Source organism: Meleagris gallopavo, chromosome 29 (genome assembly GCF_905368555.1).
Source record: "Meleagris gallopavo chromosome 29, MGAL_WU_HG_1.1, whole genome shotgun sequence".
NCBI classification, from domain to species: Eukaryota; Metazoa; Chordata; class Aves; order Galliformes; family Phasianidae; genus Meleagris; species Meleagris gallopavo.
Window position 1 is genome coordinate 2,325,531 of NC_139432.1, and position 15,693 is coordinate 2,341,223.

General features: G+C 51.6%; 1 protein-coding gene across 15 annotated transcripts in view; it reads left to right on the top strand.

The window, feature by feature from the left end:
• TANC2 (tetratricopeptide repeat, ankyrin repeat and coiled-coil containing 2) overlaps positions 1 to 15,612 on the top strand; it is a 181,183-nt gene extending 165,571 nt beyond the window's left edge. For 13 of the 15 annotated variants that reach the window (XM_085211218.1, XM_085211229.1, XM_085211228.1 and 10 more), the window contains 7 exons: positions 414 to 589; positions 1,220 to 1,352; positions 1,884 to 1,913; positions 2,713 to 2,804; positions 4,293 to 4,439; positions 6,789 to 6,889; positions 8,774 to 15,612. In XM_085211218.1, the coding sequence (XP_085067344.1) occupies positions 414 to 589; positions 1,220 to 1,352; positions 1,884 to 1,913; positions 2,713 to 2,804; positions 4,293 to 4,439; positions 6,789 to 6,889; positions 8,774 to 10,733 (2,639 nt within the window). In that variant the 3' untranslated portion in view covers positions 10,734 to 15,612. The remainder of the gene's footprint in view (positions 1 to 413; positions 590 to 1,219; positions 1,353 to 1,883; positions 1,914 to 2,712; positions 2,805 to 4,292; positions 4,440 to 6,788; positions 6,890 to 8,773) is intronic. The other 2 variants (XM_085211226.1, XM_085211234.1) reach the window with 1 other exon arrangement.
• The last annotated feature ends 81 nt before the right edge of the window (positions 15,613 to 15,693 follow it).

Genomic DNA, 15,693 nt, shown 5'->3' on the forward strand with positions numbered 1-15,693 from the left:
CTGGTATGCCACGACCTGCTGAAACAGCAGAATGGCCTCCATCTCTGACTCACACAGGCTGGATTAAAAAAAAAAAAAAAAAACAACACCAAAAAACAGTTAAAAGGAAAGATTGACATCTCAGCTGAGGGATGTCACGTCCTCCCTGCTGCTCAGGTTTTTGCCAGGAAGGTCTGCGGAGCAAAGTGTGAACAAGACTGCAGCTCAGTGTGAATAAACCTGCTTGCACAGCTCCTGTCAGTGCATTTCGAGTTGTGATGGAGGGTGAGCTACAGAGTGGGAGAAATGCTAATAAAGTAATTAATAATTACATATATCATTCTCTAAAAACAAGCTGTCATCACTGTGTGGAGAGTTTGTGATGGTTTGTCATGTCATAGTGCTTGCAAATGAGCTGCCACTTGTCCTTCCAGGTGCCTCCATTTCTCTGATGGACAAGGAGGGCTTGACAGCCCTCAGCTGGGCTTGCCTGAAGGGCCACCTGGCCGTGGTGAGGGCCCTGGTGGAGAATGGGGCAGCCACCGACCACGCTGACAAAAATGGGCGCACACCACTGGACCTGGCAGCTTTCTACGGTGACGCGGAGGTGGTGAGTGGCAGAACCAAAAGGGCAGCTTGCTTTAGCCCCTCCAAGTAGACTGCACAGCTTGGTGTAGACAGCATGGCTTGGTATAGCAAATCACAGGGTCATAGAATGGCTTGGGTTGGAAGGGACATTAGAGATGGTAGAACCACAGAATCACAGCACGGTTGAGTTGGAAGGGACCTTAAAGATCGTAGAAACATGGAATGGTTGAGTTGGGCTGGGAGAGACCTTGAAAACCACAGACACACAGAACCACAGCACAGTTGGATTGGAGGGGACCTTGAGGACCATAGACCCATAGAATCACAGCACAGTTGTATTGGAGGGAGTCCTGAAGACCATAGACCCACATAAGCACAACGTGGCCAGGTTGGAAGGGACCCCACTGCCCCACCCCCTGCCATAGGCTGGCTGCCCTCCACCAGCTTAGGCTGCCTAGAGTGCATCCATAGCATTGGACACCTCCGGGGATGGGGCACCCACAGCTCCGGGCATTGCCAGGGCCTCACTGCCCTCTAGCTAAAGGTTTTCCTCCCAACATCTGACCTAAATCACCCCTCTTTTAGTTGGAGCTGGGCAAGCTGTTGCTGGATGTCCTTCCCCAGCAAGCTGACGGTTGGTTTGCCATTGCAGGTTCAGTTCCTGGTGGACCACGGGGCCATGATCGAGCACGTCGACTACAGCGGGATGCGTCCCCTGGACAGGGCGGTGGGGTGCCGCAACACCTCGGTGGTCGTCACCCTCCTGAAGAAAGGAGCAAAGATAGGTAGGGCCTGGGGGACACCCGCTCAGCTCTGTGTGGGGGCACTCGGAGTGAGAACCCCAACCTGGAAGCAGCCTGAGCCCCACTGCTGCTTCGTACCCAAAAGCAGCCCCGAGTCAGGAGCGCCGTGTTCACTTGTTAAATTGGGATGTTTTATTGCTGTCGTATCACTTAGAGAAAGTGAATAAACAACTGTTTCTTTGGCAAGGTCTTTCCTCCGGTAATGCCTTTTCTATCTTTACTAGTCCGAGCCGACAGGCGTGCTGTGTCCATGCATTGCTGTGAGCTGCTGCCTTCACTGCTCTGTATACGCTTCAGACCTCAGTGTTACCTGCACTGCGCCACGCAGCCGCTCACGTTGCGTTTTCCTGTCAAAGGGGATTTTGCTGGTGCATTGGCTTCTTTGCTGCCTGCCTCTCACAGCTGCTTTTTTCCTTTCTTTTTTGTTTTTTTCTTTTTTTTTTTTTTCTTTTCACCTTCATCCATTTTTTTCCCCTCTCTCCTACAACTTTTTGTTTTCTCCTTTCTTTGAAGGTTGTCAGACGTTACCGAGTCGCCCACGAGGTATATCTCATTGCTGTCAGCATCAGCCTCGATCTGATAGCTTTGTCAGCCTTGCTTTCTCCTGTTTGATTTAGCCTGCATGCGTCCCCAACACCTCTAATCTTTTAATTTACCTCACCTTCGAATAATTTTTTTAAATGACTGTTGCAGAGAATAACTTGAACTCAAAAACTAACCTGCTTCCCCCAAAATGTACTGAATCTACTTATAGAAATAGCAGTGACTTATTCCTCCCCCACACTAATGAGCTGTCCCCAGATTTTGCCACCCCAGTATCAGTCAGGTAACGATGCTCTGCATTGGGTCCCCTTGTGCTGTCCCACAGCACTTCTTTGCTTCAGAGCATCTCCAACTCAGCACAAGTTTTTAGCTAGGATTTGCTGCTACGCTCATGTATATATCTATTAATTCACGAGTAAATTACCTACTGTTACTCTTGATGTAACCACTTGGATTTGCCCTTTAAAAGCCTCTCACTCCCCCCACACTTTGCCCCCACCCCAGTTCCGCAAACAGCACTGCCCTCTCGTGGAGATGGCTCCCAGCATTTCCCCCCATGGCCGTGCTGATTAGTGCCAGCGTTAATGACTGACTGCCAAGGAAAAACCATTGCAATGTGGATGCCATTAATTTTAAGTGCAAGAGGAATTGTCAGCTCCATCATTGGGTGCTTTTTGACCACACCACAAGTTGTTCTCTCCAGCAGAAATTCCCACCCCAGGATATTTTTTCCACCCAGCTTCCTACCACCCTTGCATTGTATGAGTTTTTTACCCATCATGCATCCTGTACACTGCAGGTCCAGCAACATGGGCGATGGCCACCTCCAAACCAGACATCATGATCATCCTGTTGAGCAAGCTGATGGAAGAGGGAGACATGTTTTACAAGGTGAGGAGAGTTTTCTTGAAGAGGTAGGGAAAATGCAGCTTACAGCATGTATTTGTTCCTCCTTTGATAGCAGTGTGAGCAGTGCTGCTGCCTTAAAGCCTGCAGGATTCCTTGTGCTGAAACTGGCTTTGGTTAGTGGGTTTAGGGAGGGGGAGGTTGAATGCCAAACTCTCTAACAAAGCTGAAGCAAAGCCAAGGCTGTCTGCATTCTGGGCCTGAGCCAGCACTTCATTTCCTTCTTGAAAACACCAGAACCCAAGTGCTTTCCAGAGGTTCTCAGTGCTGATGTCATTCCATCAGATCTGGCAGCGTTGTGGTTACCTGACAGCTCTGAGCTGTGAGCAAGGCAACAAGGCAGCATAGCCCAGAGAAGTGCTGTGAAGGAAAAGGAACTTTCTGTGATGGAAACAGACACAGGTGGCTTTTTCATTGTCCTTCAGCTCATGGGATGTGTTTTACCATTATGGTTAGAGTTGCTTTTGCTCCTTGTGTTGTTAAGACCTGGAGATCTGCACACACACACAGAAATATACAAGTACAACAGTGATTCACTGTGAGGCTCCAAGGGTAAAGCAGAAAATATGCAAAGCTGGCATTGCAACTGCAGTTATCTGCCAGAGATACGACTCTGAAACCTGAATCAAAGAGGTTTTCAAGCTTACTGCTCATAGCTGCAAAACTTCTGTCTGGGTCATCATGGATTGCGTGCATCCCAGATCCCATTCTGCCCTGTTTCTCTCACTCCAGCTGCTATGGATGCCCCCTTTCAGGGCACAGATCATCCTATCCCAAAAACAGGTGCCCAAAATAGCAAGGCTGAGTCACCTTTTGAAGGTGACTGTTGCATCCCAGTAACGATAAAAGGAACCCAGCTGATGCAGACACCTAATTTCTAGACATCTGAACTCCAGGAGATGAATCCCAATCCAACGTCAGAACCACATCAGTGTAGTAATGCTTATCTTTGCTATTGCTGTTGCACCCAAGGACCAACGCTTTGTGTTCCTTACCCTCCCTAGTGCTTGCTGAGGTTTGAGTCAGGCCGGAGTGGTGAGGAAGGCTCATTGCCAGAGTGCTGCACTGGATATGCACTGTGTGGCTGCTAAAGTGCACAGCATCAACCCCTGAGCTGTTAGTGGGCTGCCAGGAGTGCATCTACCTATGGGAGGGACGTAGGGTCCTCTGCAGAGCTGGCTTACTGGTCTCCCAGCTCAGAATTCCGTTTGTCCATAAACCAGATGAAGTTGGATCAAGTTATTAAAACAATTCTTGATGAGTTTCCCGCTGCCTGAGATGGGAGAACTCAGCTTGCACATGGCACCTGCATTTCCAGATCAGATACTGGCCGAATGGTCTGGCTTTCATTTCTAGAAAACAGCTAAATAATGAGATCATGTTACCTTCACCGCCAGAACACCCGTGGGTCTGGCAGTGCTTTGCAGTAAACTCACCCAAAGGATTTGCCTTGACATGTTCTCCTTCTATCAGAAAGGTAAAGTGAAGGAGGCTGCCCAGCGCTACCAGTACGCCCTGAAGAAGTTCCCCAGGGAAGGCTTTGGGGAAGACCTGAAAACCTTCCGTGAGCTGAAGGTGTCACTCCTTCTCAACCTCTCCCGATGTCGAAGGAAAATGAATGTAAGTCGCACAGCACACAGAGCCACGTCCCCCCTGCAGCCCTGCCCCAACTTCCATGGTCTCCTCTGTGTGCCCTGGTTGTCCTTTGCAGAGCACAGGCATTTTATGTGTTGCCAGAGGAGCAAAGTAATGATTTAATATGCATCTCTGGTGATGAAAAATTCATGGCTGTGTTTACAGCGTTTTGAATTTTTTATCACTCCCTTTTGATGGTGATGTGGATTTGGGGGGTGGAGGCATTTTTCACATTTCTAGGGCAGTAGTGAGGGAGGAGGAGCCAGGAGATGCCCTCCTTGGAATGCTAATTAATTTAAAATGAAGGAGCATATGCTTAGGGGGCTGATGCTTCCCCAGGGCAGTGACTCATCCGCAGACACCCCACTCACTCCCTCTCCTCCCAGCACTGCCGTAGCACTGTCATTCCCTGCTCCAATCCAGCAGCATCTATCTAGTGACAAACCTCAGCAGCACGTCTGTTCTCCAGCACACTGCCACCTCCCCCTTGCTCTCAGACTTTCACCTCCACAACTTTTCAAGTCTCTGTAGACTCAAAAAGTGGTATCTCTGCCAGCGATGATTGCATGGGAAGGGAGGATGGGATTTTGTGACACCTTCATTGCTTTGAGCTAGGAGAGAGACAGATGAAAAGCAATGAAAAGGAAATCTCAGTCCTGGGGAATGAAAAGTGCAGTTTGCAGAAGTGTGAATGTTCTCTCAGCAAGGCAGCCCCTTGCTAAACCTGCACATAAAGGACAAGATCCCCAGCTTGCTGCTTGTTGGGTCATCCCAGGGTTTATGATAGAAACTGAATAGTTGTAAGCAGTTGTGCAGTTTTTGCACCTGTAGGTTGGACCATGAGGGTAACTGCCTCTTGCCTACATGTCTGCTTTGGTCTGTTAGGTGGTATTTCTTCAGTAACTGCTGCTGAAGGTACAAACAAAAGCATTCGCCACAGACCAGACTTGAAAATGTTCCCCTGTAGGTTCAGAAGTAGAAATCTGATTGAAGATGTTTGCATATTTTGGCCAAACTGTAAAATGCCAACCTCTGGCCCATGTCTGAGAATCTGACAGACCTCCCCCCTGGAGTGAGGCACGTACTGCTCTGTGGCCTCTTTGCTCAGATGAATCTCAGCATGGACACCTTGGGAGAGGTTAAACCTCACCCTGGATTTGTTAGGGTACACATGGCCTTACCTGTCCCTGCACAGCTGCTTGGTGCAGGGCAGTATGCTGTGCTCATAATCTTCATTTCTGGCAGGGTGGGCTTTGCTTACTGAGTTCTTGGACAAACAAGAGGTATTCCTGAGTACTTTCTGCCAGGACTGCTAGGGGCTGGAGCCCAAGTCATAGAATCATAAAATGGCCTAAGTTGAAATAGTCCTCAAAGATCATCTGGTTCCAACCCCCTGCTGCGTGCAGGTCACCAACCAGCAGCCCAGGCTGCCCAGAGCCACATCCAGCCTGGCCTTGAATGCCTGCAGGGATGGGGCATCCACAACCTCCTTGGGCAACCTGTTCCACTGCCTCACCACCCTCTGGGTGAAAAACTTCCTCCTCATATCCAACCTAAACCTCCTCTGTCTCACTTTAAAACCATTCCCCCTTGTCGTGTCAAGTCAAACAGTGAGCATTCAGTTGGAGGAGATCCTTTTCACACCTGAGCTCAGCACTGAGGACGGGCAGCAGGGTGTGAGCTGATCTCATGGCATTGCCACTCAGCATCACATCTCCATCCTTCGCTGTCACACTCTTCCTTCCCACTCCCAACAACATAACACATAGGGAGAGGCAAAGGAACAGTGAAATAGTGGCCCAGGTGGGAGATCTTGGCCACGCAGGTCCTGTTTGTAGCTCCCAAGGTACCAGCAGTCCCTTCCTTCATGCACAGCTTTGTTCAGCTCCTTTCAAGTATGTCAGTGTTTCAGAGTGGGAAGCTGAGGGCGTGGGAAAGGTTTCCTATCGCTTTCAACCGTGGAAAAAGAGTCCTTCATGAGATTACATTCCAGGCTCTGTGAGACCAGATATTTCCTCAAGACTGTAGGTTGTTGGACAGGGATTGCATGTTCTTGTTGGGGACACAATGAGAAGAGAGCTGGTGGCATGCCAGCCTCTGGTAGGTGCTGACAGCATCCAGCAGCATGGAAAGGGCTTTGAGTCTTTGGATGTGCCAGCAGAGCACTTCGGTTGTAAGTGATGTGGAATCCATGTGAAACATTCCAGTATTGTCAGTTTTTCAGAGCTAACGTGCAAAATATGTCTGTAATAAGTTCATTTTCTCCACAGTTTGTATATGTTTTTATTTATCTATCTATTCAATGACTCACCTACCCACCTATTGTAATGACAGGACTTTGGAATGGCAGAGGAATTCGCTACTAAAGCACTGGAGCTGAAACCGAAATCTTACGAAGCTTACTATGCAAGAGCAAGGGCCAAACGCAGCAGCAGGTGAGGAGATAGAGAAAGCTGAGTGCATGCAGCTCTGTGTGAGTGTCCCCACGTGAAGAAGTGGCAAAGGAACATTCCTTCATGAGATGACAAAACTGAGCGTAAATGTTTTTGAGCCATTCATCTTAGCTGAATATGGAAAACTGTGCTGCACTGGGAGCCTTTACACCAAGACTGGTGTTCTTTCAAAAATACACTTCAGTTCAACCTCAGCTTGAACTTGAAGCAAAATGTGATTCACATTATGTGAAGGAGCAGCTCCTGATCTTCACAGTGCTTTTGTCTGACCTTAAATCCCCGACTCCCTGCCCAGCAGCACTCCTTGCAGGGCAGAGCTGGTGACCAGTCATGCAGTGACTGTGCCAGCTGTTGTGCTTCTGGCCCTCGGAGCAGTGGGCCGTGCAGTATGGCCTTTCTGTGCATCTGGAGCCCGTGGCATTCCCATGTTCACCCCCTGGAATGACCCCCTGTGGGGCTGCCTGCTTCTCCTGCACTCCATGTGGGCGGTGCAGTCCTGACCTTCTGTTCTGCTGAGGAGCCCTTCAGCTGAGCCATGCTGACCTTGTGCCTTTCCTTTCATGGCTTTCCTCTCCATTGTTTCCAAAACGCTTTAAGGAAGCGTAAGAACTGGGTTCCAGATTAAATCAGTCCCCAGGCATACAAGCATCCTTTTCTCCCCAGGTCTCTCCAACAGAAACTATGATCATTTCTGCCCTTGTTTGTTTCCCTGTTTGTGCAGCAGCCCTGAGGTCAGCACATCCAGAGGATGAGGCTTTTCCTCCTTGCATCTGGATTCCAGTAGGCTGTGAAGAAGCTCAGGCTGCTGTTGGGAGGTGCTGGGGAGTTTTTCTGTGATAGAGCAGCAAACTGGGGTGTTGGCACATCCAGCCCAGGGAGCGCTATCATCCCTCAGGTCACAGCGATGGTCAGATGGTTCTGCTCCAAAGCAAACAATGTCCCTGTAATTGACAGCCCACCTCCCTGAACTCCACCTCCTGTTATTCCTCACAGCCTTGCTGTTGCCATGCCATCCCTGGGGGGGACTGCAGGCTTGCTGACATTGCTCGGACCCTTCATTCTGCAGAAGTTAGCCAAATCCATTGCAGAATTGGAGAGCCAGCTGAGCCTGATGGGCTGCCCTTGGGAACCCCTGGGTCCTGCAGCCAGCTCTGACGCTGTGTGTGCTTGGCAGTGGGCAGAAGCTACGTTTTCACTGGTGTCAGCAGCTGCAGTTCCATCAGAGCTGCACTCGTTTACAGCTACAGTGAGCTCAGCTGCTTTGGCTTCGCCTTTGCTAACACGGGGCAGAGCTTGTGGTGGTGCTGTGAGAAATAATCAGTCAGCCCATAATGCGCGCTGTGGAGGTGTTCTGCTAATCACAGAGTCGCAGAAACACAGGGTTGGAAGGGACCTCAAGGATCATGAAGCTCCAGCCCCCTGCCACAAGGCAGGGCCACCAGCCTCCACATTTAATTCCAGACCATGCTGTCCAGGGCCCCATCCAACCTGGCCTTGAACACCTCCAGGGATGGATGGGGCATCCACAGCCTCTCTGGGCAGCTGTTCCAGTACCTCACCACTCTCATAGCAAACAACTTCCCCCTGACATCCAACCTAAATATTCCCTCCCTCAACTTAAAACCTTGTCCTGCAAAGTTGGACTGTGCCATCTCAGGACCATATTTTCCCCTCTTTCTGGAATGGCTGGCAGTATTTACCTTCAATTTGGATAAAATAAATCCCAGGGAGGGTTGTAGGGCAGCAGCTAGCTGCAGCAGTCACAGTAAACGGGACAAAGCCATTTAACCCCCAACATCCTCCAAGAACAGCTTTGTTCGAATGCAGAGTAACTTCAGTTCTCCTCTCCGTCCCTTTGTCAAGCAGGCAGTTTGCAGCAGCCCTGGAGGACCTGAACGAGGCCATCAAGCTGTGCCCCAACAACCGTGAGATCCAGCGGCTGCTGCTGCGAGTGGAGGAGGAGTGCCGGCAGGTGCAGCAGCAGCAGCAGCAGCAGCAGCAGCCACCCCCGCTGCCAGCAGAGCCTGAGCCCGAAGCCCAGCATGAAGAGCTGTATTCTGTGCAAGACATTTTTGAGGAGGAGTACCTCGAGCAGGACGTTGAGAACGTTTCCATTGGCTTGCAGACGGAGTCCAGGCCAAACCAAGGGCTTCCCATCATCCAGAGCCCACCCCCCTCCCCGGCTCACCGGGACTCAGCATATATTTCTGGCTCACCTCTCGGCTCCCATCAGGTCTTTGATTTCAGGTCCAACAGCTCGGTGGGCTCTCCCACCAGGCAGGCCTACCAGTCCACGTCTCCCACTCTGTCTCCAACACACCAGAATTCCCATTACCGGCCCAGTCCTCCGCACACCTCTCCTGCCCATCAGGGCTCCTCGTACCGCTTCAGCCCACCTCCCGTCGGGAGCCAAGGGAAGGAATATCAGAGCCCACCGCCTTCTCCTCTTCGCAGAGGCCCTCAGTACCGCGCCAGCCCCCCCGCAGACGGCATGAGCGTGTACAGGTCGCAGTCGGGCTCCCCGGTTCGCTATCAGCAAGAACCCAGTGCTGTCAGCCCACTTCCCGGCAGGCCCAAATCCCCGCTGTCCAAAATGTCACAGCGCTCCTTCCAGATGCCCCAGCTGCCCGTGGCCGTGCCTCAGCAGGGCCTGAGGCTGCAGCCAGCAAAGGCGCAGATCGTGCGGAGCAACCAGCCCAGCTCAGCCGTGCACTCCAGCACCGTCATCCCCACCGGTGCCTACAGCCAGGTTGCCCACTCGATGGCCAGCAAGTACCAGGCGGCGGCGGGGGAGATGGGGGTCAACCAGAGCAGGCTGGTGTACCAGGGCTCCATCGGGGGGATCGTAGGGGACAGTCGGCCCGTGCAGCACGTGCAGGCCAGCCTCAGTGCGGGGGCCATCTGCCAGCACGGAGGGTTGGCCAAGGAAGATCTTCCGCAGAGGCCGTCCTCGGCGTACAGAGGGGGCATGAGGTACAGCCAGACACCCCAGATCGGGCGCAGCCAGTCTGCTTCCTACTACCCCATGTGCCACTCAAAGCTGGACCTGGAGCGTTCATCTATGCCCTCTGGCCAGCTCGGCTCGCCGGACGTGTCCCACCTCATCCGGAGGCCCATCAGCGTTAACCCCAGCGAAATCAAGCCTCACCCGCCGACCCCGAGGCCGCTGCTCCATTCGCAGAGCGTCGGTCTGCGCTTCTCTCCCTCCAGCAATAGCATCTCATCCACCTCCAACCTGACGCCCAACTTCCGCCCCTCCGCCTCGATCCAGCAAATGGAGATCCCTCTCAAGCCGGCCTACGACCGGGCGTGCGACGAGCTGTCCCCAGTGTCCCCCACTCAGGGTGGGTACCCCAGCGAGCCGGCCCGTTCCCGGACCACACCGTTCATGGGAATCATTGACAAAACCGCTCGGACTCAGCAGTACCCCCACCTCCATCAGCAGAACCGGACCTGGGCCGTGTCATCAGTGGACACTGTTATTAGCCCTACGTCTCCTGGCAATCTCCCCCAGCCGGAATCATTTAGCCCACCTTCTTCAATCAGCAACATTGCCTTTTATAACAAAACCAACAATGCACAGAATGGCCATTTGCTAGAGGAAGACTATTACAGCCCCCATGGGATGCTGGCCAATGGGTCCCGGGGAGACCTACTGGAGAGAGTCACCCAAGCCTCCTCGTACCCCGATGTGAAGGTGGCGAGGACGCTGCCGGTGGCACAGGCCTACCAGGACAACCTGTACAGGCAGCTCTCCCGGGACTCCCGGCAAGGGCAGACATCCCCAATCAAACCAAAGAGACCATTTGTGGAGTCTAATGTGTAAGAGACGCTTGTTGGAGTAAGACCCTTATGTTTGCAGCACACACTTCCAAGCTTGATTTCCATGCATATTATTATTATTATTATTATTATTATTATTATTATTATTTTTATTTCTCTTTGGTAGCGACATGACCACGTTTCTCCGGTACTTGGTGCAGTGGTCAGACACCATGCACGCGCTCCAGCCCTTCCGTCCCCCAGCTGACTGTGAAGCCACCATCAGCCAAGCAGTACATTACCCAATTCCAGCTGAGCTCCCTCACTTGGCAGCTGCCAACCAGGATATCCCAGTACGCGGTGCGGGGTAGGCCAGGAACATCCCCTACGCAGTGGGAGGTAACCGGATCTTTTTCAGGAGACAATCGCGTCCAATTTCAGTTAGTTTCTTATGTCTCAATGAGCTCTTACTGGTGACAGTTCCCGGTGGGAGCAGAACAGGTGTCCCAAGAACCTCTTCTGGGGCTGCATCTGCAGGCTGCCACTCAGCAGGGCTGTTCCCTGCCCAGCATTCCCTTTGCTCAGACAGAGCAGAGCATCATTCGTAGCTATGCACAGCACCCATCCTGCTCGACCGGTGTGCAGCACTGCAATTGGAATTGTGTTTCTTTAATTGCTTACGCTGCCAGAAGGGATGGGGGTCACCAGGTGCTTTGCTACTTTGTCATCTGGGTGTCCTGATGTTGGTTTACTCACGGGCACGTTGCAGGTGCTCAGAGATTGCACATTCATGGGCCGAGGGAATTGGGTTAGGAGTGGGACCACAGCTCAGTTGACCCATTAGCAGATGGCTGCATCCCAAACGTGGCACCACATTTATCATCAGGACAGCTGAATGTTGGGGTTTTCATCTGTTTGGGGGCTTTTTATGGTGTTCTGTCTTTTCGACTAGGAAATCCTTTCCGAAAAGGAAATCCACAGTTTATTTCTTGGCTGGGATGTGTAACGTGGCACTGTGGCTCTGGGATGGGATGAGTCCGGTGACAACGGTTGCAGGGTCCATCCCAAAATCTTGCAAAGCGATTGCTCTGTTCTCTTACCTGTAGATGGGAGAGATGGTGCTTTGCTCTTTAAGGACCTTTAGTTAAAAGAGAGATATTTATAATTTATTTATGTGCTCTGTTTCAGGACATTTTTTTGTGCTTTGGTTGTTTTTCTCTTATTTTTTGTAAATCAAACACAAGTCACATCAAGGCAGTGTGAACAGCGGGGGACACTTCCAGAAACCTTTGTGCTGAATTTTGCAGTTGTTCCCTGGCATTTCTTGGGATGAGTGGAGGGACTTCTTTACCAATGCTTCACTTAGTGCTGCTTGCTTTGTAATTTGCCTTTCCATTACTGAGGGTGATTGGTTGGACGAGCGATAAACCTGGAGCTTGTTTTAAAGCAAAAATAGTGCCTGTTGTCCACTGCTGAGCCTCACCCATAGCAGCTCTTAACAGCAAAGTCATAGAACCATGAGGTGGTTGGGTTAGAAGGGACCTTACAGCCCGCCGGCTCCAAGCCCTGCTGTGGACTGACTGCCCTCCCCAGCTGAGGCTGACCCCATCCGTGGTGTTATGGGGCAAGAAAGGGATCTGGTGCTGAGCAGGAAGAGTGAGCAGAACCTGTTGATGTTTCCAAAGGGCTACCTAAATCTGGACGTAGTTTGCAGAATGCCTCAAACGGAGCCACAGCACTCAGCCTGGAGTTAAGCCAGCCCCGGCGGTGGTTGGGCTCAGCCCAAGTTGGGCACAGCAGGACCTCGTGTCTCACAGACACACCAAGACCATCCCGGGCTTTTCCTCTGCTTGTGTTGTGTATTTGTTCAGGGCACTGTTTGCATTGAAGTTGGCTTGTTGCTTCTCAAGCACAGCTCAGCCCCAACCTTGGCTTTCTCACAGGGCTGGGGGAGTGCCGGCAGCGCTGCTTCTCTCCTTGGAAGCAGCGTGCTGCTGTGTGTCCCTCTTTTGGAAGCAGTTGTGCTTTGCAAGTAGAAAACCCCTTCCCCTCAGTTTCTGAACACGAGCAGCTTTCTGCCTTCAGTTGCTTCTTGGAATGGGAAAAGGAACCAAGCTCAGCCCCGCTCTGCTGCGCAGCAAAGCGCACACTTGGAGAGCTGCATGCGCTGTGCTGCTCACTGCCCCATGTCCCCCAGTGCCACCTCGGGTTTGTGAAGGTGTTTTAAGGATAAAACCAGAACACAGCTCTCACTGTAACCACACACATGGAGACAACACTGGCGTAGTGCAGCGTGTGGGTTTGTCACGATGGTGAGTGTTGCATTTTCACAGGATTCTTGCTCTAGCGGTTTTCCATCTGTTCTCTCTGTACATGGGTGCACTTTACTGTTAGAATTTGTTCCTCTGATAAATACTGGATATTTAAGTGAGTAGTGTCCTCATTAGGAAATAGCAAAGCAGCTCTCGTCTCTTGGTGTATTTTTCAAAAAAAGAAAAAAGGGAAAAAAAAAAACCAACAAACCACAGACCAACGAATTGTTTCTAGCACAAGGACCAACTCTTGTACATAAGCATCGACAGGCGGAGTCGCTTTCAAACACAACATCCTTTGCAGTGGCTTTAAGGCGCTTCCCCAGCAGTTCTCATAGGGGTGAGGAGCTGCTCTCTCCCCCCAGCATCACGCTCGGGTTCGCTCGCGCAGGAGCAGAGGTTGGTGTGTGTTTGTGGTCCTGCTGTGAAGTGCCCTCATTGCTCCAGTCTCACCCACGTCCCCTCACTGTCTTTGCTGCAGACCGTAGTGCCCCACTCTGCGCTGTGCCTTCAGCTTCTTTCAGTAACTCCCATTCGGGTTTCTCACATCTTGCGGGGTCCTTTAGGGTGCACTGAGATCATTGGCAACCTTGAAACCTTCTGGATTTGGCTCTTGGGGTTCGGTTGGTCAGCAGTGTGGGAGCACACACCTGTATTGAGCTGCAGCACCAGCAGATGTCCCTTGCACTCTGTACTGCAGAGCCACAACCTCAGTGTGGGGCTGCTGTGGCACAGTGTGGGGTCACAGTTCTGGTTTGTGCCCTGGTTTGGAATCACATGGTTCTGGTTTGTGCCCCGGTGTAGATTCACATGGTTCTGGTTTGTGCCCCGGTGTAGATTCACATGGTTCTGGTTTGTGCCCCGGTGTAGATTCACATGGTTCTGGTTTGTGCTCCAGTGTAGGCTCACATGGTTCTGGTTTGTACCCCAGGATGAAGGATGCTGCGGTGCCAGGCGGGGTGCCTGCATCATGCAGTCGTGCTGCTGCCCCTACGTGCTGAGCATGACATTGGAGGGCTCTGACAACAGCCATGAGGGACCGATAAAAGTGTTTGGCAAAGGGAAGATGTTCCAAAGCTGAGGTCGTTGCTCCAGCCCAGAGGTGCAGCCTGGGCTGCCCACCCTGCGCTGCTTCATCCAGGGCTGAACTTTGTTGTGTTGTTTCGTTTTGTTTTGTTTCTAATTTCACATGGCTGTAAAGAAACCTGCTTAGCTAGCGTAAACTGTGTGTGTGCATCACGCCTAAGCCATATGTGGGTTAGGTCCTGAAGCGGGGTGGTACGGAACGGGCGGCGATGCAGTCCCCTCGTACAAAGGCAGTTGTGAATTCAGGGTTACCCAGAAGAAGTCTAGCTGAACCCAAGTGCCAGCTCCGCCTTACCTAGAGAAACGAGCAAGCCGCCGTGCCTGTTGGTTGCAGAGGAGGTCCTGGGTCACTCCTTGGTGGCTTTGGGCTCGGATTTGTCTTCGGGGTCGCCGACGACTCCTGGTGTTGTGAGAAGGGCTGAGGGCACGGCGCGGCGCAGGGACCTCTGCAGAGAACGCCTTCGCTCCCGGATGGTTGCGCTCCCCGACGCCGCTGGGGTGCATTTGGACACAAGCACAACGGTGAAAGTCAATCTGCTTTTTTTCAGATTTGTTTGGATAATTGCTGGATTTTCATTCAATCAAACTCTTTTTGTAATCTAAAACCACTAAGGGCTCAATTCTTTAGCAAGGTGCGTTCGTGTCCAACTGACGGCAGCTGGATCTCACTGGAACTGCTCCAGATCCACCCGAAAGAAAACCGAAGCTCACGCAGTCATCACCTCTGCAGTGAATGGACACCAATGGGATCCGCCGCCTCCTCCCCTCCCGGCCACCGCCGCGTCTCAGTGCCACGCCAGCTTTGCAAGAAGGACTTGGTCCCTCCTGGGGGAGCCCCGCGGGAGGCAGGTGGGCGCCGGGACCCCGCGGGGTTGGGCCGGGTGGGCGCCTCGGGCCCAGGAGAGGCGGCCGCTTCGCCTTCGCTCCTTGCTGACCTACGGACTGGTGTGGACTTCCAGCACCGCAGGCGTCGCTCCTGCCCGGCCTTCCCTTTCCCATAGTGTTGCATTCAGCGTTTTGTCTGTTTCTGTCTTCACTTCCGAGAGGATCCGAGTTGGTACAGACCTGTACAGTATGCACATTTTGTGATTTGTACAATCCCCCTGGTTGCCATCCTTCGAGACACTTGCTGGGAAGATCTTTAAGACACTTAATTTTCCTTTAGCTTTTCTATAATTCCGATGTAAAGGACTTTCTCTGTACAGTATATTATTCAATGCATGTTCTGTTCTCTCTACTGATGATATATTGAACACCACACAGTTGTGACATTGTGCAGTGGGGAGAACAACCCCTGCGGACAGCGGAGGCCTTTGCCTCTCATGTATAAGGAAAGAAGAAAACATATTTTTTCCTTTGCTGTATTTGCTTGAGCAGAGTTTTCTTGTCTGTACATGTGAGCTGTGAGATAGATGTGAAAAGTTCAAAAGAATGCATTTCCCCCCCCCTCACCCCAATGTATACAGATTGTAATCTGTACAATGAAAACTGTATGTATGAAAAAAAAAAAAATGTACTTATTTATAAATGGTTAACACTTGGAAACAGCCTTTGGACTGATGGTTCCCAACCTCACATGAAAGATCCCAAATGGCAGCAGGCGTTGGTGGGAACAGCCTGGTTCTG